The following is a 20,499-nucleotide window of genomic DNA, read 5'->3' as shown; positions in this document are numbered from 1 at the left end:
AAAACAACAGGTGCAAGAGGGATGCTGTGACTCCTCTTCCTACCTGAAAGCATGAGATAAAACCTGAATGGAAGCTATCCTTTGGCTATCAGGAGAAAACCAACATTCTTTTCACTGAGAGAAATCTATAAAAATAAACCTTGTTAAACTAACAATTATCTTTCTAGTCACTTCTCTACCCAATTAACTACCCTAGCCCAAGCCCATCTGTGTTGTCACATTTTCACAATGTACTACTCTTTGTCCAATTCAGTGTAGAGAAGCATTAAAATCTAACTGCTTCTTTGGGTCTTCATTTACTTATGAGGGCTGTCTGTCATGAAAAACGTGTCAAATACATTTTTTGCTTTCCTCCTCTTAATCTGTCGATGCTGAATAAATCTCAGTCACAGTCAAAGACCGCGAGAAAGTTAGAGGTACCATTTTGCCTCCCCTACAGTACAAAGAAACACAAGATGAAAAAGAAAAAGCAAGGCTTGGAAAGAAGGAAACCAAACACAGGGTGGTGTGTCTCAGCTGAAAACATCGCTGAATCCTGCTGGATAAATCTGGACTGACATCAGGGAATCACTGCACCTTAAAATGGTCCATAGTGAATTGGAAGGGCAAGGAGATTCTCTGCTGCCTCCATCTCATCTCTTGTATTGTTGGTCTATCCCACGGAGTGTTAACACCCCTGCACTTATTCTCAGGCTCTATTATTCCCCTATCTACCCCTCCCCCTCCCAAGGCATCTAGTTGGGAAGCTAGAACCTCCTCAACTTCATTGTACCAATAGCCATTGCAGTTGTGTCTCCTTATCCATCAGTACCTTTTGTAGGTCCTTATGTTATTTGTCTATGGTCGGATGAGCAGAAAGAGTTGGGCCCCCATCACCATGGTAATATCGCGAAATGTCTATGGCTTAGAAGGAAACCAAGGGCCCTAGTCCAGGGATGAAAGTAGAGCTGAGCCACATGAGTACATTCCAAGGGGAAAGACAGCTTGCAAAACAATACGGACCTAACTGGAGAACCCCATCTTGTACAGGGCTACACTAAAAATGTACCACCTCTAAGTCACTTAATTAAAGGATCTCAGTGTGTACCAGTTGCTGTAAACATTGTCTCTAGAATTCAGGGGGACCGACATGTACAATATTGTTTTCTCTTATGTAGAAATTGCAAAGGGCAACATTGTATTTAGTACTTTAAAGCAGAGTTTCTCAATCTTGGCATTACTGAAATTTGGGGTTAGAGAATTCCTTAATTGTGACGAGACTTTCCTGTGCTTTGTAGGATGTTTAATTGCTTCTTTGGCCTCTCCCCACATCTGTTGTCACCCTGGCTTCAACCCTGGTTTACGGCCCTTTTGATGCCACCCTCTCTCACCGATTTTTGAATGCCAAAAATGTCTCCAGACATTGCCGAATGTCTTTTGAAGACAAAATCATTCCCAGTTAATAGTCATCCTTTTAGGCATAATTCAGTATGCCCCAGATCACCAGACTCCAAGGACATTCCTTAATTTTTTGTGACTTTTCTTTCCATTCTCTGACACATATGTCTTACTAGAGTATTGAGGACACTCGTCACCTCTTGCTTATCAAACCAATAGAATATTGCCATCTATAGAACTGACCACTGAGATATTCTGCAGAATGTGAGAATGATCACCACGGTCAGGATACCTGAGGATTGAGGTACAGCCCTGAGGGCGATATTGCAAAATATGGCCATGAAAAGGCAAGCTGTATTTGGTCCTCTGTGGTAAATGTATCCCTAATTTGTAATAGCACACCAAATGTCAGAATCTGGTTAATATGCTTCAATAAGGATAATGTATCTGCTATTGGGAGTCAATTCTCGGTGGGCATACCACATTTTTGCATACTGTGGGAGCAGAGGCACTGACTTCCTTTGTTCTAGACTATCTTTCAAAGTATGTTTTATAGCAAATAGCTTTGGAGGAGGAAAACAGATAAAGCATGTCCTTTCAGAGCAACTGGTAGGTTCTAGTGTAAGAAAAATAGTATTTTCCATCAAGGCAAATAAAGGATAAGCAAGCTTACCTCTCATTATAAAAGATTAAGGATCACAAAGTTTGAGATTCCTCTCTTGTAACACACCCCACCGAGTGTGGAAAAAAAAAAACCCAGCCGGCGCTCTTTGCATCATCCTATGTGAGTTAGGGCCTAAGGAACTGGTGTTAAGTGTTGACGTTCTGCCTACTGCTATTTCTGTGAGTAATAAACTTCACTTGTCTCCAACTCAGGAACCTCATGTTTTCTGCCAACATCCATGAAACTGTGGCAGGCTAACTTATTAGCTTGCTTGTGGAGTAAAATCTTTTTCACAGTTCTTGACATCCAGCAAAAAGCAGTGATTGGAGTTATAATTTGGTTAAGGCTGCAGTAGTCTCCATCATCCGCTATGATCCAGGTGGGTTTTACAGAGGTCAGAGAGAAATCGATGAGGAACATGCCCATGACTAACTTTGCTTCTTACGTCTTGATGGAAGCTCCAATCTCTTCAATCACTTTTGACTGTCCTATTGCTGCTTATTTTCCATTTTGAGGTAGGGGGAGGGCAGTTGCAGAAGCTTCCAGTTGAGACCTCCAGTTGGCTCTTATTCCAAAAATCAGAGAATCAGCATAAGGGTTCTGTCACCTATTAAGTATATCCATCCTTAGAATACATTTGTTGACTCTGGAAATAACCATAGGGTTAGTCTACAGACCCAGCTGGCCAGCTGAGAGACGGACTTGTGTCAGAACTGCACTTAAAATTAAATATGTATGAGTAAAGTTAAAAAAAAAAAAAAGCTGCACTAACACCTGTCCTCTAGAAGATCCCTCTTTCATTAGGGGTCTAATATCAGATTTCAGGCTTCCTAGCAGTCAGTTCAAATTGCATATATGTCTTTTAAAAATCACCCAGGATGAGGTGGGTCAGTCAGTTAAGCATCCGACTCTTTTTTTTTTTTTAATTATTTTTATTTATTTCTAGGAGAGAGAGAGAGAGACAGCATGAGCAGGGGAGGGTCAGAGAGAGAGAGGGAGACACAGACTCTGAAATAGGCTCCAGGCTCCGAGCTGGCAGTCAGCACAGAGCCCGACGTGGGGCTCGAACCCACAAACCGCGAGATCATGACCTAAGCGAAAGTCGGACCCTTAACCGACTAAGCCACCCAGGCGCCCCAAGCATCCGACTCTTGATTTCCACTCAGGTCATGATCTCACAGTTTGTAAGATGAAGCTGTGAGTCCGACTCTGTGCTGACAGTGTAGAGACTGCTTGGGATTCTCTCTCGCGCTCTCTCTCCTTCTAAAAATAAATAAACATTAAAAAATCACCCTGGACAAGTTATCTTGTCAAATAGCTGCAGGTTCGTCTGGAGAAGGTTGGGGGACATTTACCACATATGGTTAGAGGGATCCAGTCTCTCATTCAGTAGGACCTAGCTCTGTGAGTAGATTTAGATATGGAAACTGAGAGACTGTGACTTTCCAATGGGGCATTGGATGTCAGACCTCCCCCACCCACTTTCTATCTCTCTGTTATCAAAAAGAACAGTCCATCTTTGTTACCCCTAGGAAATCCATAATCAAGAACTGTCATCACCATTTTTCTTTGATGGTCAAGTTCCTCTGACTGCCATTCCAGAATTATTAACTTTGTATTCAGCCATTCCAGAATTCCATTTTCTTCATGGGTATTTAATTAGACTAATTTCATAGTATTCTCTCCCACTGACAAAGGAAGTTACCACTGAGCTTTTTAAAGATGTCAGTGCCTTTGCACCTTTCTCAACTGTGCCTTTGTTATTATCTTAGCAAAGGCAGTCTTCTTTGGGCTTTAGGTGGTAATTTTCAAGTGTTGTCATTCCAACATTTCCACTTTTTGAGCTACTGAAAAATTCCTCAGTAATAAAGCATGGATGTTTTAGCATCTTCATTCACCATAGGCAGTATCATTGCCAGGCTTCAAGAGACCACACATACAAACTCCTACACTTGTACTACAACTAGTACTAGTTGTACTAGTTCAACTTCAGGTTGAACTAAAACCTGATTCTGGGTTTCAGCCCTGGAAACCATGAGGAATGATAATCATGAATCCTGAGGACACCAGTGGTCTTATTAAAGGTCATTGTTTTGTGTAGTTTATTACATGGTCTTTAGGTAATGCTGTTTTCTTCTGGCAAGTAGGAAGGAGTGATTCTGCTGGCCCTGAGAGATCAGAGAATTTAGGAGTTCAGATTTCCAAATATCCTAATTTCTGGTCTCAGAGGCTACCATTTCTTACATTTGTCTTAAGAGACCTATCAAGTCTGCATTTACTTCTTTTTTGCAGCTCTTGCAACTTTATAATTACAAATGTCTTTGTACCAATGAAGTGTAATAGCCACTTGACCTCTTAATGCCTTTACTCATACCTACACTTCATTCCACTTAACCAAAGGTGAAAGCTTGAGTAACTCTAATTCCATTCTATGGCAGAATGTTTTGCCACCCCTCTTAACAATAGCAACAAGACTGAGTTGCTTTGGCCCTGGAACTTGAGTGATCTAACCCCAAAATCTGATCTTTAGGAACGGCTTTTCTTTCTTTCTTTCTTTCTTTCTTTCTTTCTTTCTTTCTTTCTTTCTTTCTTTCTTTCTTTCTTTCTTTCTTTCTCCCTTCCTTCCTTCCTTCCTTCCTTTCTTTCTCTTCCTTCCTTCCTTCCTTCCTTCCTTCCTCTCTCTCCCTCCCTTTCTTCCTTCCTCCCTCCCTCTCTGTCTCTTTCTCTTTCTTTCTTTCTCTCTCTCTTTCTTTTGAGAGAAAGACAGAGGCAGAAAGAAAGGGAGAGAGAGAATATCCCAGGCAGGCTCTGCCTATCAGTATAGAGCCTGATGCAGGGCTTGATCTCACAAACAGTGAGATCATGACCTGAGCCGAAATCAAGAATCCGATGCTCAACTGACTGAGCCACCCAGGTATCCCAGTGGATTGGCTTTTGAAGTCCATTTTTGTATCAGTTATGTTTGCTTGGGACCATTAGGAAACATAACTTTGACAAAACTTACTATACAACACTTTTTTCAGGAAGTGTGAGGGCATCAAGAGTAAAGGGAAAAGGAAAATGAAGCAGAAATAAGATAAAACAAATACCAGCTATTTTCTCTGCAGGTCACACATTAACAGAAAGTGAAGGGGCATAGATTACCTGTGCATTTAACATTAAAAACTGTCAGTATTCGAAAATGCTTGTAAAATTTCATACTCACACAGCTAATGTATGAGTTCCAGTTTCTTCAGTTGTTGAGAAGACTGAATTATTTTTTATGGAAAAATCAATTAAATGCCTATACAGTATATATAGGTTTCTTCCTGGATTCTCTATTCCACTGAATTATTTCCTGATGTCAATACTATACTGTCTTGGTTCCTGTGATTTTATACTAAGAGCTTAAAAGTGTAAGGCCATGAATGTTGCTCAGTTTCAAAACTGTTTTGACGATTGTAATCATTTGCATTTCTATATTAGATTTAGAAACAGCTTGTCAATTTCTACCAAAAAAGTTGGGATGTTAGATAGAATTCCATTACATCTATACATCAATTTTGAGAAAAATGGCCTCTTAAAATGTGAATTCTTCTAATCCGTGAACACAGACTGATTCTCTACTCTAGATTATCCTCAATCTCTATGAGCAATAGTTTGTAGTGTTCAGACTGGAAGTCTCGCATATATTTGTCAAACTCATTTCTAAGAATTTTATATGTCTTGATGCTATAGTAAATGGATTTTAAAAATTTGTATTCTCTGATTGTTGCTAGTATATAGAGACGTAATTGATTTTTATGTATTGACCTTGTACTCTGTACCTTTGCTAATTTTATAATTTCAAACAGTGGCTTTGCAGATTTCTTAGGGTTTTCTATTTAGACAATCACATAATGTATAAAATTACTTCTTTTCCAATCTAAGTGCACTTTATTTCCTTTCCTTTTTATTGCCTGTGGAATATTGCACAATTGATGTTAAATAAAAGTAAAAAGATGATATCCTATCATTGTTCCCAATCTTAGAAGGAAACAGTGCAGTATTTCACCAACCTATGTTTTTTATAGAAAGCTTTTATGATATTGAGGAAGATTCCTTCAAGTTCTGGTCTTCTGAGAGTTTTTTTTTTTATTATAAATCAATGTTGCATTTTGTCAGAATTGTTTTTGATAATATCTATTGAGATGATTAAGATACAGAAATGCTGAGGCATAGGAGCACATGTACCCCAATGTTCATAGCAGCACTCTCCACAATAGCTAAAACATGGAAAGAGCCTAAGTGTCCATCAACAGATGAATGGATCAAGAAGATGTGGTTTATCTATACCATGGAATACTACATGGCAATGAGAAACAATGAAATCTGGCCATGTGTAGCAACATGGATGGACCTTGAGGGTGTTATGCTGAGCGAAATAAGTCAGGCAGAGAAGGACAAATATCATATGTTTGCACGTATAGGAGGATTAGGAGGAACTTGACGGAGGAACAAGGGGGAGAAGAAGGGCAGAAATGGTGGGGGAAAGGGAGAGAGGCAAACCATGAGAGACTCTTGAATGCTGACAAAAACTGAGGACTGATGGATGTGGGGGGGAGGGGGGATGGGCATGGAGGAGGACACTTGTGGGGATGAGCACTGAGTGTTATGTGGAAACTAATTTGACAATAAACTATTTGTAAAAAAAAACAAAACAAAACAAAAAAAAACAAAACAAAAAAAGTAAAAAACTTGTTAAAAATAAATGTATCATTTGATAGTCTAAAAAAAAAAAAAAAGATGTTGAACCCACTGACTGTTGAATGCTAAATTGATTTTGCATTCACAGTCCTAAGAGTAACTTCAATTGGTTTTCATCTGTTGTTCCTTTTGTATATTTCTGAATTTGATTTACTAATATCTTGTGGAGGAATTTTGCATCCATCTTCATAAGGGATATTGGTCTATACTGTTCTTTTCTTTTTTCTTTTTTAATGTTTTATTTCTAGGAGAGAGAGAGAGAGAGAGAGCGTGAGCAGGGGAGGGTCAGAGAGAGAGGGAGTGGCAGACTCTGAAACAGGCTCCAGGTTCTGAGCTGGCAGTCAGCACAGAGCCCGACGCGGGGCTCGAACCCACGAACCGCGAGATCATGACCCAAGCGAAAGTCGGACGCTTAACCGACTAAGCCACCCAGGCGCCCCTATACTGTTCTTTTCATATCTCTGCCAGGTTTTATATTCGGTCCTGCACTGTACACATAAATAAATTGGGTCATGTTCTCTCTTAATTTATCTGTGTCTTTCACTCCTCAATTTCACAGGAATTTAATTTCATTTATGCACACATTACTTTGTATTTTTGTTGTCATGAATTTTACTTCTGCATACTTTATAAACACTAACTTACAATAATTTTATTTATTTATTTATTTAATTTTTAATGTTTATTTTTGAGAGAGAGAGACAGAGTATGAGTGGGGGAGGGACAGAGAAAGGGAGATGCAGAATCCAAAGCAGTCTCCTGATGCAGGGCTTGAACTCACAAACTGTGAGATCATGACCTGAGCTGAAGTTGGATGCTCAACTGACTGAGCCACCCAGGTGCACCTATTTTATTTTATTTCTGCTTTAAACAAATTATCTTTTAGGAAAAAAAAGTGAAGAGATAAAAAGAAGCTAGACATTGGAAAACTTATCTTTATATTTAGACCTTTCTGTCTTTAAATCTGAAATTCCTTTTGCTATCCTTTCCTTCAGCCTCTTGAACTTCTTTTCCTATTTCTCATAATTCAGGTATGGAGGTTACAAATTTTCTGAGTGTTCGTTTATTAGAAAATTATTTTATTCTTATTTTTGAAGGACTTCTTGGTTACATATAAAATACTGATTTGATTGATTACTTTCTCAAGTATTTCTGCCTCTCTTCTGTATCTCTAAGTACATGTATAATAAACAAAATATTATACCCAAGATGTTTTTTTTTTATGTTTTTGTTTATTATTGAGACAGAAGGAAACAGGGAATGAGCGGGGGAGGGTCAGACAGAGAGAGACACACAGAACCCCAAGACAGGCTCCAGGCTCTGAGCTGTCAGCATAGAGCCCGACGCTGGGCTAAAACCCAAGAACGCGAGATCGTGACCTGAGCCCCGAAGTCGGACGCTTAACCAACTGAGCCACCCAGGCACCCTGGATCTTCTTTTAAAAATCTGTTTTCTGGGGTGCCTGAGTGGCTCAGTTGGTTCAGCATCTGACTATGGCTCAAGTCATGGTCTCACCTTTCATGGTTCATGAGTTCGCCTGCCCCCAGGAAATCTCTGTGCTGACAGCTCAGAGCCTGGAGCCTGCTTGGGATTCTGTGTCTCCCTCTCTCTCTGCCCCTTTCTGGCTTGTACTCTGTCTCTATCTCTCTCAAAAATAAATATTTAAAAACTTTTTAAAAATAAATAAAAACCTATTTTCTGGGGCAATTAAGCATCATTAAAATTAAGCTCAATTAAGCATCTGATTCTTGATCTCAGCTCAGGTCATGATCTCACAAACTGTGAGATGGAGCCCTGAGTGGGGCGCTGTGCTGACAGCATGGACCCTGCTTGAAATTCTCTTTCCCTCTCTCTCTCTCTGCCCCTTCCCATTTTGTGCTCTCTCTGGCTCTCAAAATAAATTATGAAACTTAAAAAAAAATCTATTTTGTTTTTTTCCCAGATTAAATCATTTCTATCGATCGGTCCTCAAGTTCAGAATCTTTATTCTACCATCCCCATTCTATTAGTAAGTCTATTAAGTATTTTCTTTTTCATTTCAGATATTATATATTTTACTTTTAGAATTTCCACTTATTTTCAGATCTTATCTGCTAAATTTCTACATTTGTTCACTGATTTTTGTATAGTTTCTATTATCTACTGAGATTCCTCAGCTATTCATTCCTTATAACCATATATTATGCTTTAAGTCCTTGAAAATGCTTATAATAATTGATAATAAGAGCTTCATTGTATCTTTGCCTATTCCAATATTTGGGCCTGGTGTCTGTGACCACTGATGGCTTTTGTTCTTAATTATTCACCATATGTTCTTACACCCTTGTGGGTCTAGTAATTTTTGGCAGATAATTTTTTTTCTGGACATTTTTAAAGACACATTTTATTTTATTTTATTTTAAATGTTTTATTTATTTCTAGGAGAGAGAGAGACAGCGTGAGCAGGGGAGGGTCAGAGAGAGAGGGAGTCACAGACTGAAACAGGCTCCAGGCTCTGAGCTGGCAGTCAGCACAGAGCCCGACGCAGGGCCCGAACCCACGAACCATGAGATCATGACCTAAGCGAAAGTCGGACGCTTAACCGACTAAGCCACCCAGGCGCCCCTAAAGACACATTTTAAATCTAATTTGGTTTAGATGGCTTTTGGTTTTTTTTAAATCCATTGTAGACTTTTGTCCTGGCAGACAGTTATTTACTAGAAGCTCTCTTTTCTCCTGTCAAGGCTTGGTTTTAGACTTTGTTAGGTAAGCCTAAAAGTAGCCTTTGTCGGGGCACCTGGGTGACTTCAGCTCAGGTCATGATCTCGCGGTTTGTGAGTTTGAGCTCTGCGTTGGGCTCTGTGTTGACAGCCTGGAGCCTGCTTTGGATTCTGTCTCCCCCTCTCTCTGCCCCTCCCCAGCCCATGCTCTGTCTCTCCCTATTTCTCAATAATAAATAACTGTTAAAAACTTTTTTTTAAAGAGTAGCCTTTGCAAGTAGGCTATCCATGTAAATTATGGCCTTTTCAGTATCTGAACACCAGATGTGTTAATGAGACCTCACTCTAAGTGGGTCTTTAATTAGACTTTTCCAGGATCTAGTGACCTCTTGAATTGCCACTCCATTCTCTGTTCTATGGATGCTGCTGTTAGGTCTCATAGAGTTTGATCTTGCGTATGCGTGGGCTCTGGCCAAGCACGTGGGGACTCCTATGTCTCATATGTGCAGCAATCTTTTCAGTGCCCTACCTCACAAGTTCTAAATGTGTCAGCAGCCCTGCACTCAGTTCTGTGCCTTCCCAGAGAGTCTCTGCTTGGATTATACCTCCTTTACACATGTTAGAGAATTGTACCGAAATACGGAGTTGGCTAGAGTTGGCCACACTTCATGTGTCCATCTTTCCTGAGGAATCATGCTGCCTATTGCCCAGTACTTGACAAGTTGCTACATGTTTTCTTCAGCTGTACAGTTGTTTATGGAAGGAGGTGTGTTTAGAACTATTTACTCTTTCCTAGCCAGAAATGCAAGCCCAAATAGGTTTTATATTTTGAGTTATAAAATACATAATATTTCCTATGTAAAGAAAAAAGGGAAAATAATAATACTGTCACCACTGTACCATACCCGGATCCAAGGTTAAAATTCTTCCATATTTGTCTCAGATATGTGGCCTTTTCTCAAAAAATTGAATCTTCACAGATATAGTTGAAGCATATTCTTTTGGCTATCTTTGAATACATAATATACTACTCTATAGCTTATTAGCTTTAAAGAGTAACTTTCATTTGTTTAATATTCTTTTTTTTATGTTTATTTATTTTGAGGAAGAGAGGCAGACTGTGAATGGGAGAGGGGCAGAGAGAGAGGGACACAGAATCCAAAGCAGGCTCCAGGCTCCAGGCTCTAAGCTGTCAGCGCTGAGCCTGCCACAAGCTCAAACTCACGAACTGCAAGATCATGACCTGAGCCGAAGTCGGACACTTAACTGACTGAGCCACCCAGCTGCTCCACATTTAATATTCTAAAAACTGGGCAAGATCAGTGAGGACATAGTCCCACGTAGCTTTAATTGAAATGTCTCCACCGGGTTTTGAAGAAAACGCTTGGCTATCATCTTGTTGTTAGCTGTCCATTGGGCACTCCACTAGAGATGTTGGCTGAAAGTCTCTGCTCCCTTTCACATAGCCTCTCCATGTCGAGCAGTCTGAACATGAGTTGAGCATTTCACAACAGAGAGATATTAACATAGTCAGATTTCTTACAAGTCCGCTGGCATCTTTCAGAGCATTAGAGCAGAAGTTGCCTCATCTATAGTGCCAGGACCTACAAGTCTCACAATGTTACTCCTGTTGCATTTTTGTTGATCAGTCTCATCACAAGTCCAGCCCAGATTCAATAGGAGGAGAATAAGACTCCACACTTTGACAGCAGGTTACAGTGTCATTTTGCAGGAGGGTATATTTGGTAGGAAAGGATGTTGTGGTCAGTCTTGCAGATATAACCTGTGGCACATTTTCCTCACATCCCCTGGTTCTTTCCTCAGAGGTAGCCATTGTAATTGATATGTATTCTTCTCATTCATATTTTTTTTAATTTTTTTTACACTTATTTATTTCTTGAGAGACAGAGAGAGACAGAGCATGAGTGGGGAAGGGGCAGAGAGAGGGAGACACAGAATCCGAAGCAGGCTCCAGGTTCTGAGCTGTCAGCTCAGAGCCTGACGCGGGGCTCGAACCCACAACTGTGAGATCATGACCTGAGCCGAAGTGAGACGCTCAACTCACTAAGCCACCCAGGCGCCCCTCTCATTCATATTTTTACTGTTCTTACAGCTCTCTAGCACTGAATGCCCTTCATACATCTCCACATACAGCCAAGCAAAATATTGAGTAACTTTCACAAATGTGTTAGAGGACAGGGATTCCCTAGATGTGTTTACCTAAGAATCCACTAAGGCCATCATGTTGCTGACAACTTGAGCTGGACAGATTCAGATTTTTCTTCTCCTCCCAATTAGAATTTATAGCCTTGCCCTTCTAGTTACAGGTATCATTGGAAAAATCACATGTAGAAAAAGTTTCCTAAATTGTGGGTCTCCTACAGAAAAACTGACGTATGGTTCATCCTATAGAGGTAGATTCCAGTTCATTCCAGGTTATAGCTCTCCTTTTAAGTAAGACCTTTCTCTATACATAATTTTTGTTGTTGTTGTTAACCTTTGGTTGAAAACAAAATATCCAGTCAAAAAAAGATGACATTGGTGATAACTTCGTTAACTTTAAAAATAAAATAACCAGTTATTTTATCAGGAAAATGGGTTTACTCAGGAATTGCAGAGAATTTCATTTTGGGACATGCAAGCTACGGTAAAAGTTTTGTGGCAAATCCCACAAACAAAAGTGCGATGTTATTTTGTGGAGAAGGAAGAATTGGGAGGGGTCGTTTCAAGTGAAAGTCTATTCGAGAAAAGCAGGAGTTCAGGGTGATGATGGTTTCTCATTGACTAAGCTGCAAAGGTAGTTAATTTCTTGTAGGAGATGCAAAGCACATCTTTCTCTGTCAGGGCCTATAAATGATGATTCTTTCTTGTTGACTACGCTTCTGTTGGGGTCTGTCTGTAGATGACAATTCTTCCTATAATTGACATTTGAATGATGGGGCTTCCCTTTTTGTGCTCCCCTTTGGACCTTCCTATGGCATTTTAGTGAGATGTCTCTTTATTAATTTTCACAACTTGTAAATACATTGGTTAATCACAACTGTACTTGTGTTCATTTAAAAAATAGAAGTATGCTTTATGAGAGTTATAATTTATGCAGTTTGTACTTAATTCATGATGTATATGAATTTGTGCCACTTAGCATAAAACCTTCAACATACTAAGCCCAGAGGTTAGATACCTTTTACCATAGCTCCTACTAACAAATTTTGCTTTCTTGCTGTTAGCCCAGGCTTCTCCTTATGTTATGTTCCTTGAGTTAATCAGTACTTGGGCCAGGATGCTTAATATCCCTGCACATGAAAATTGCTGACATCCTAGTCCCTGCCAAGTCTCCTGGGTGAGATTCTCTTGCCCTGGATCCATATAGACTCACCGTCATCATTGTTGCTTGCCTGCACTCTCAAGGAAGCCATGGAAACATCTCCTGAATGACAGTCACGTTTTCTTTTTCACATTAGAAATATATTTATCTGTAATAAATGGATGACCTTTAAACAAAAAATAGGCTTTGGAACATGATGGTATAAGCTAAAGCTTCCTCTTGGCAAAGTAAGATTTCTGTCTTTTAAACCTGGTTGTTTCTCTAAAAAGATTTTAATTATGTGTACGATGTATTAAGGTCTAGGATTTTTCTTAAAATTTATTTCTGAAAAACATGTTTTTCTTAAAAAATTTACTTTTTTAAAGATTTTGTTTGATCAGCATAGCCATGATTTGCTTTAATAATTCTTTACCCATTGCTTTATCCAACAATTTATTCAACACACATTTTATGAGCAGACACTGTGTGCCAACACTATTCTATGTACTAAGGATGCAGTAATGATTCATATAGACAAAGTTCTGATTCTCTTGGTAGATTGGACAGACACAATAAGCAAACATTTAAACATGTAATATCTGCAGAAAGTACTGACTTGGCGAGAGGAAAAGAAGAAAAGAGTGGGCAACATATGGAATGGCAGGCATTAGATGACTATTTTAGATAAAGTCGGGGGTGGGGTTCTCTCTGAGAAAATGGCATTTGAGCAGATACCTGAATAAAAATGGAGCAGCACAACATGCAATTATTTGTCAGGGGGTGGGGCAAGGATAGGGGGCTTTCCAGGAAGAGATCAGTTAAGTGAGAAGGCCCTTGGGAGATAATGAAATAAGCAAATAACAAAAATGAAAATAAAACAAATCAGGGGCACCTGGGTGGCTTAGTCAGTTGAGTGTCCGACTTTCGCTTAGGTCATGATCTCGCGGTTCGTGGGTTCGAGCCCCGCGTCGGGCTCTGAGCTGGCTGCCAGCTCAGAGCCTGGAGCCTGTTTCAGAGTCTGTATCTCCCTCTCTCTCTGACCCTCCCCTGCTCACGCTGTCTCTCTCTCTCTCTCTCCTAGAAATAAATAAAAATATTAAAAAAATAAAACAAACCAAAAAACAAAACAAAACAAAACAAAAAAAACCTCCCAAAACAAAACAGAACAAAAACATTTCAAGAAGCAGGGTATGATCATATCCATTAAATAGTAATGATTGGTTAATTAGAGAAGGGATGAAAACTGAGTTCAGGATTTGGCAACATAAAGGTCACTGTTAATGTGATAAAAAATTTTTTTTTGGAGTGATGGGCCTAAAATGTATGATTGGAATGGGTTCAAGAAAGTATGGGAAGTGGCAAGAGGAGATCATTGGAATAGATAAGTATTTCAGAGGTTAGCTGTAAACAGGTAAGGGAAAACCGTATGTCATAGATGAGGGGGAATTTTAGGTCAAAGTGTATGGGGTTGTTTTGATAATGTCCATAGTTTGATAAATTCCATCTTTTTAAAAAATTGTTATTTATTTTGAGAGAGAGATAGAGAGAGAATCTCCACTGACAGTGCAGAGCCAGACATGGGGCTTGAACCCAGGAACCCTGAGATCAAGATCCGAGCCAAAACCAAGAGTTGGACACTTAACCGACTGAGCCACCCAGGCGCCCTTCCTTTAGCCTTCCTTTGAGATCCTTGTTCATGATACAATTGGATAACTATATTCATTATTTGTTTAATAAATATTTATGGAGTGCCTCTTATGTGCCAGGCACTACTCTAAGTATTAGGGAAAGTAGTGAATAAAACAGATGAAAAATCCCTGCCCTCATAAAGCTCATCATCTAGTACCGCTTAAGTTGTCTTTTGAATGTTTGAGTTTTCCAACTTGACTTCATAGGACCAAACTCTCCCCAGTCCAATCTACCTGTTTTGCTATTCCCAGGTTAATCCTCTTCACATAGAAAACATATCACATGACTCTCCATTTACAATAATCTACTCAATTTGTGGTTTGAAATTATCTTATAAATAAATCCTTATTTCTCCCTGTGGCATTTGAGTTGCAATTTAGCCCTAAATTGCTTGTTTGAGATCTGCTTACAATTAAGGATTTGTTGGGGCACCTGGGTGGCTCAGTTGGTTAAACATCAGACTTCGGGTCAGGTCATGATCTCACAGTCTGTGAGTTCAAGCTCTGTGTCAGGCTCTGTGCTGAAAGTTCAGAGGCTAGAGCCTGCTTCGGATTCAGTGTTTCCCTCTCTGTTCTTCCCCTGCTCACACTGTGTCTCTCAAAAATAAACAAACACTAAAAAAAATTTTTAAAATACATCATAAAAAAATTAGGGATTTGTACCTGCTCTGGGAAGCCAATCTTTTGATTCTTTTTTACTGCAAAATTGACATTTCGGGACATTAAAATACATGAACTAGTTACACAAATTCACTATACATTCCATTCCTTTTAAATAGTCAAAAGATATTTAGACATTTCAGTCCTGTGTTGGAAGGGGCTTATCCTGTAACCCTGAGCTCTACTTGCTCAGGTTGGGGGTAGACACAGAATAATGGTGGAGATGGGAAAGGATAGCCCAACTTTTAGGGGATATGCAGGTCATCTGGTCCAGCACCTAAAAGGGATTTCTGGTCACTTTTTTTTTTTTTGCTGAAAAATCAGGCAGCTGATTTCCTAAACAATAGGCATGACTTTGTGTATATGTATAAGTTTTTTCTCTAGGGCAGAAACATGGATATTTTCAAGGAAAACAAAGCAGTGACCCTTTGGCATATCTTACCGTATTATATGGAGTCTACGCAGAAAACAGAAGCCCCACTCAAAATGGTTTAACTGAAAAGAATATAATGAAGGGACTATGATAGAGGTGTGGGTATGGTTAAAGGAACTAGTAATGCGGGAAGCCTTTACAAGCCTAGGCACTTGAAGAACATGGTATTATTAGAGACCCAGGAGAGCTGGAGCCATGGAAAAGAGGCTTTGAGAATGGGCATTGTAGTCAGAAGGTTAGGGTATGGCCAAAACTTTGGCCTAGTACAAGGGGGAGGAGAGTGTAATTCATAGGCTGAATTACCCATAGCCTGGTATTTCTCTCTTCCCTTCTTTTGATCTTCTGCCAGTGCTTCCCATTGGTCCGGCTCAACAGGAAGCACAAGCACAGGGAGGTCCTGGTGATGTTTCCATAAATGTCAGCTCCCAAGGCAGAACATGAAAGAGAAGTAGAGACAATGGATTTGGAGACGGAAACCAAAAATATCTCCTATAAATATTATCTATGACCATAAGAACTAAAAAAAAAAAAAAAAGTCAGTAAAAGGAAACTTAAAAATCACCATAGAACTACCTAATATGACCTCTTTCCTATTCAAACATTTAACTTACTAAGTGTTCTTTCTGCCTAGTACCCAGTTAGCAAACCTTTTCTGGAAAGGATCCAATAATAGTAAATATTTTAGACTTTGAGACCTAAGGGGCAAAATTTAAAGTATTATATTGTTTTTATGTACCCACTTAAAATATAATTATTTAAGGATCTAAAATGCAGTCATTAAAATCCAGTGGGCTGGATTTGGCTTGTGAGGCGTAGTTCCCCACCCTCTGGCCTAAAAAGTCTTCTAAATTTTTGCTAGCCTAAATCTGCCTATTTTTCAAATGTTGAGTCCAAATAAAACCTCCATATGGCTTGTCATACTGGGACTCTTTGAATTATGAATGACAGGAGATCAATTTTTACGAGCTTCAGGGAGCAAAATTACTAGCTTAAATTTGGGAGAATGCTGGAGGTGGATCCCAGAATCCAGGAGCTGCCTGAACCCCAGCTACTCCAGGGACCTGGTTTGCTATTGTAGTTATCAGAACATGCCCTCTTTATCTCTTTTATCTTTGCTCTGCCTACAGTTTGGTTTCATTGTTTATTAGTGAGGGCAAAGCTTCCCCAGAGGAAACAGAAAGTACCTGTCCCTCTTCCGGCAATAATCCCAGGGAAGTATTCTGCTTGACCTGTCCTTGTCACACACCCATCCCTAGAAGAACGTGTGTGGGTGGGTGGGGCGGGAAGGGCGGGGGTGGCAGAGATTGCACAGGCTTGGGAGAGGAGCCCACTGCAGAGGAGGGTTTCCCAAAGGGAGGGAGAATTCTGTTCCCTGGAGATACAGATGTCTATTTGGGGGAAATAAGAAAGTCACAATTATAGTCCAATATGTGACATTCCCTAAGAAACATCATGTGTGAAATACACTTCATCACACCCAGTACCTAACATTACATTTGGTAGACATTCATGCGTTTTTGATGAATGAATGACTCAGTACCCCCAGCTGGTTGTGAACGCCCTCTTCTCTAAACTGGCCCAGATATCAGCTGTCTAGTTAGCCGTAGGTTGTATTAGAGGGTTTCCGGCTCCATATGTTATTTTCCCTCTAATCCTGAGAGGCAAAGCATGCCTGCCACAGAGCCAGGCAACAGGAAATCTCAGCCCAGGAACCGGAGCACAGAATGCTGTAGACGCCGGTGACAATACCGATTACGTTCTGGGTGACCCGGGGGGCCCTTTTGTTGAGGCCTTCAGGACACAAAGGCCCCACCGACAGACGCGACCCTCCGTGGGGAGGGAGGCAAGGCCCGGGGGCGGGGGCACNAGTCGGCATCGATCAGTCCAAGCTGCCGGGAGTCAAGGAAGGTAGGGGCCGGGGCGCGAGGCGCGTGGGGCCCCTCCGCTCTCCCAGCCCCGCTCTCTCCGGGTGGGGACGTCGTCCTTTGGGTCTCCGCGGCTCTCGCGCGGGCGCCCCCGGGTGCCCCGGCCCTGGTGCCCTGGCCGGGGTCAGAACTGGATTGAGGCTCTACTACGGCACCTGGGGAGAGTCGTGACGTCCTGAGCCCGGCTTCTCCTCTGCGAGGAGATGGGGGCAGAGGGGACAGCACCCCCCTCAGCAAGTGGTTGTGCGAATTGGTGAACGCTCGAGAGCTGGGTCAATCGGACTTATTTGTGTCCTTAAAAAAAATCAAGGCCCAGCCTCGCTGGCGTGAAGGGTAGGAAGTGGGGAGGGGTTGACATTCAGTTCCTTGCGGAGCCTTTGTTTTGAAACTTGACTCTTTCCCTCCTTCTCTCCACTTTTCCTAGGCCGGCGTCTGGCTGGCTGACTTTCCCACCTCCCTCAAGGTTTAAAAGTTTAGTCTGGGCGCTGCCCCGCGCGGGCGGACGGGTGGGAAGGCCCTGGAAGCGTTCTCCTACAAAAAGCAGGGGAAGAGCAGGCATAGGGGACCGACTGGAGACCTTGATTTTTAAACACCCTTTATACTGATGCCCTGTAAAATTATGGCTGATGGTTGCTGGCCTGGTTTGGCTACCAATAGGTAGCCTTTTGACTTCCCTCCCCTCCTCCTGATCATCCCCTCCTCCAAGACCTAGAATTTTTTGTTGACATTTTGGGTGCTGGATCACCTTAATCTTTAGTTGTCTGTAGCTATTCTTTTGCCCTAGGAAGCATGGAAATCCCAGAGTGTTATCCGGGCTTGCAAAGGTTATCTTTGTTGTGAATGTCATCTCAGCTGAGCCTTGTGGCTTGGGGTGACTTGGGAATGTGGAATTGAAAATAAGAATTTTTGCTTTCTTGGAACTTCGTGTTTCATTGACAGCTTGATTCGACTCTGATGGTCTTGTGATTGTCCAGGCCCACCCCCAAAATACTCAGTAAGCTTGGCTGCATTCTTCCCTGGAGTTCCAAACACTGGGAGGTAGTCACTGGTTTTATAAAGAATTTTTAATGAGGCCTAGCCTGTCCTTTTGTTCCTGAAGGGTATTAGAGTTTAGGCCTGGGATCTTTCAACCTTTCAGTGTTCTGCAAGGCTTTGGTGAAGATTCAGGCATTCACATGTAAATGTCACTTTCACTGCACTGTCCAGACTGGGGCCTGAGTGATAGGGAAGGCAGACCTATAGTTTGAAAGTCTTAGTCTCTGAGATTGTCTGGTTATCTAGAGTCTTTTGAGGATGAGTTTTATGGGTGTGTATGTGTATATATGTCTGTGTGTTGGACATTTCTTAAGAAAAAGTGACCCTGTGTAGTGTGCAGTGCTTCCTTGGGGATGGGTGATAAGTAGAGTAAGCACTGGAGTTCAAACCCAACTCCACGTAAAGTATTAATCGTACTGTGCTGTGACTTTACCCAGTCCCTTGTATATGTTGGTGACCTGGAACAAAGTTGAAACTCACTTTCTGTATATGCATTTATATGACTCTTAGGTTTTCTGGTTTCTAACCAAGACATGAATGATTTAATACATTCTTTCTCAGGGGGCTTCAACAAACACTTTCCATTTAAAAACGCAAGATGTTTCCATTCTTAACCCCTGGAATTTTAACACATTCGAACTGGCTTTCATTTTGCATAATGCGATGTTTGGCAATCCAGTTTCATGTGACACAGTAAAGTGGTAAGGATATTTGACTAAGTTAGGATTAAATATTGATTGATTTTGAAAGTGGTCAGAAAATGTTGAGAAGATCGTTGACTTTGTAAGCATGTGACTTTTCTGGTTCCAAGATCCTCAAAGGAAATGATGTATTAGGCTAGGAACGTCCTAATGGTGCTGTAGTTTTTGATCTGGGAAGTGTTAAAGTCTAATGAAATATATTTTTCTCTAATATAACTCTTCATTATGACCCAATAACTCCCTAACAATGTCTTTGAACACTAATTTAAAGAGAATAAAGCTGGTGCCCATGTTTTGGTAAAACATACATTGAGATGTTCTTAGTACTGAAACTCGCAACTCAGTTTGAAAAAGAAGTTTAGTGGTAAATTGCTTAATGTTCTGGCATAGATTTTTAACCTTTTTTTTTTTTTTTTTTTAAACCTGTCTCTTCTGCTTCATTTCTCAGCCCAAATTCTGGTAGGTTTATATGCAATTACAATTTGAGGTCATGGGGTAGATTCCAATAATGCAGTGGGTGTCTGTTGCTTCCCACTGCCTTTTCTTTTGGAGGGGTTTGTGACCCTTGTTGTGAACATCTCAGCATGGGTAACAACTGACATCAGGGAACATTTTAATATTTAACAATTTTCTTTTCTAGATTAAAATCCAATGCTTGCTAAGGTGGTCAGAGATAATCCGTCATTTGGACAGACCTTTACAAAAATAAAAAACAAGGCTACAGAAGTCTTTCACCTGGGGATTCTCTTAAATGGGGACAAAGGGACACATTTGAGTTCATATGTAGGAGAAAAGAATTAAGTCTAGCTAAATGTCAACACACATCATTATTTCTGGTTTAAAAGCATATTTGGAACATACACACACTCTTTGTAATGGAAATACTGTTGCCAGTGTTTAGGAATAGTCCCTTCTTTCTTCCGAAACATTCAAACTTCTGCTTAACAATATTTGAAATAATTCCCAGCCATTGTTTTTTAAATCAGATGTGTGAACCAAATTCATCATGCAATTTGTGGATGTTAGATATAAGTTTGGTCAGGTTCCAACAGTATTCTGTAAGTCTCTTAGGTTAGATCAGAACTGGGAATTTTTTTTTTTCTAAAAATAAAAGTTCATCAGTTGACAAACTTTGATTTTTGGTCAATTTTTGGGTCAGTTTTCACTTTGTCGAATTTTCTTTCTGAAACAGCACTTTCTTTTTTGCTCTCTCCACTTTCTTTTTTGCTGTCTCCAGTTAGATTCCCATATCACTACTTAATTGGAGTTACTCACATATCATCATAGT

At 40.5% G+C, this 20,499-nt stretch overlaps 2 protein-coding genes across 3 annotated transcripts in view; one reads left to right on the top strand and one right to left on the bottom strand.

The window, feature by feature from the left end:
* UTS2B (urotensin 2B) overlaps window positions 1–17,410 on the bottom strand; it is a 48,440-nt gene extending 31,030 nt beyond the window's left edge. For both annotated transcript variants that reach the window (XM_077754377.1, XM_077754378.1), the window contains exons 1-4: window positions 17,300–17,410; window positions 16,735–16,802; window positions 15,854–16,067; window positions 12,842–12,938 (exon numbers count right to left, since the gene is read on the bottom strand). In XM_077754377.1, coding sequence (XP_077610503.1) covers window positions 12,842–12,881 — 40 coding nt within the window. In that variant the 5' untranslated portion in view covers window positions 12,882–12,938; window positions 15,854–16,067; window positions 16,735–16,802; window positions 17,300–17,410. The remainder of the gene's footprint in view (window positions 1–12,841; window positions 12,939–15,853; window positions 16,068–16,734; window positions 16,803–17,299) is intronic.
* CCDC50 (coiled-coil domain containing 50) overlaps window positions 16,554–20,499 on the top strand; it is a 66,171-nt gene continuing 62,225 nt past the window's right edge. Inside the window, exons 1-2 of the mRNA XM_077754519.1 lie at window positions 16,554–16,614; window positions 17,348–17,458. Coding sequence (XP_077610645.1) covers window positions 16,554–16,614; window positions 17,348–17,458 — 172 coding nt within the window. The remainder of the gene's footprint in view (window positions 16,615–17,347; window positions 17,459–20,499) is intronic.

This window comes from Crocuta crocuta, unplaced genomic scaffold (assembly GCF_008692635.1).
Source record: "Crocuta crocuta isolate KB4526 unplaced genomic scaffold, BGI_CrCroc_1.0 scaffold70, whole genome shotgun sequence".
Lineage (NCBI taxonomy): Eukaryota > Metazoa > Chordata > Mammalia > Carnivora > Hyaenidae > Crocuta > Crocuta crocuta.
Note: the sequence above shows the minus strand (reverse complement) of the source record. Positions and strands in the feature narration are given on the sequence as shown.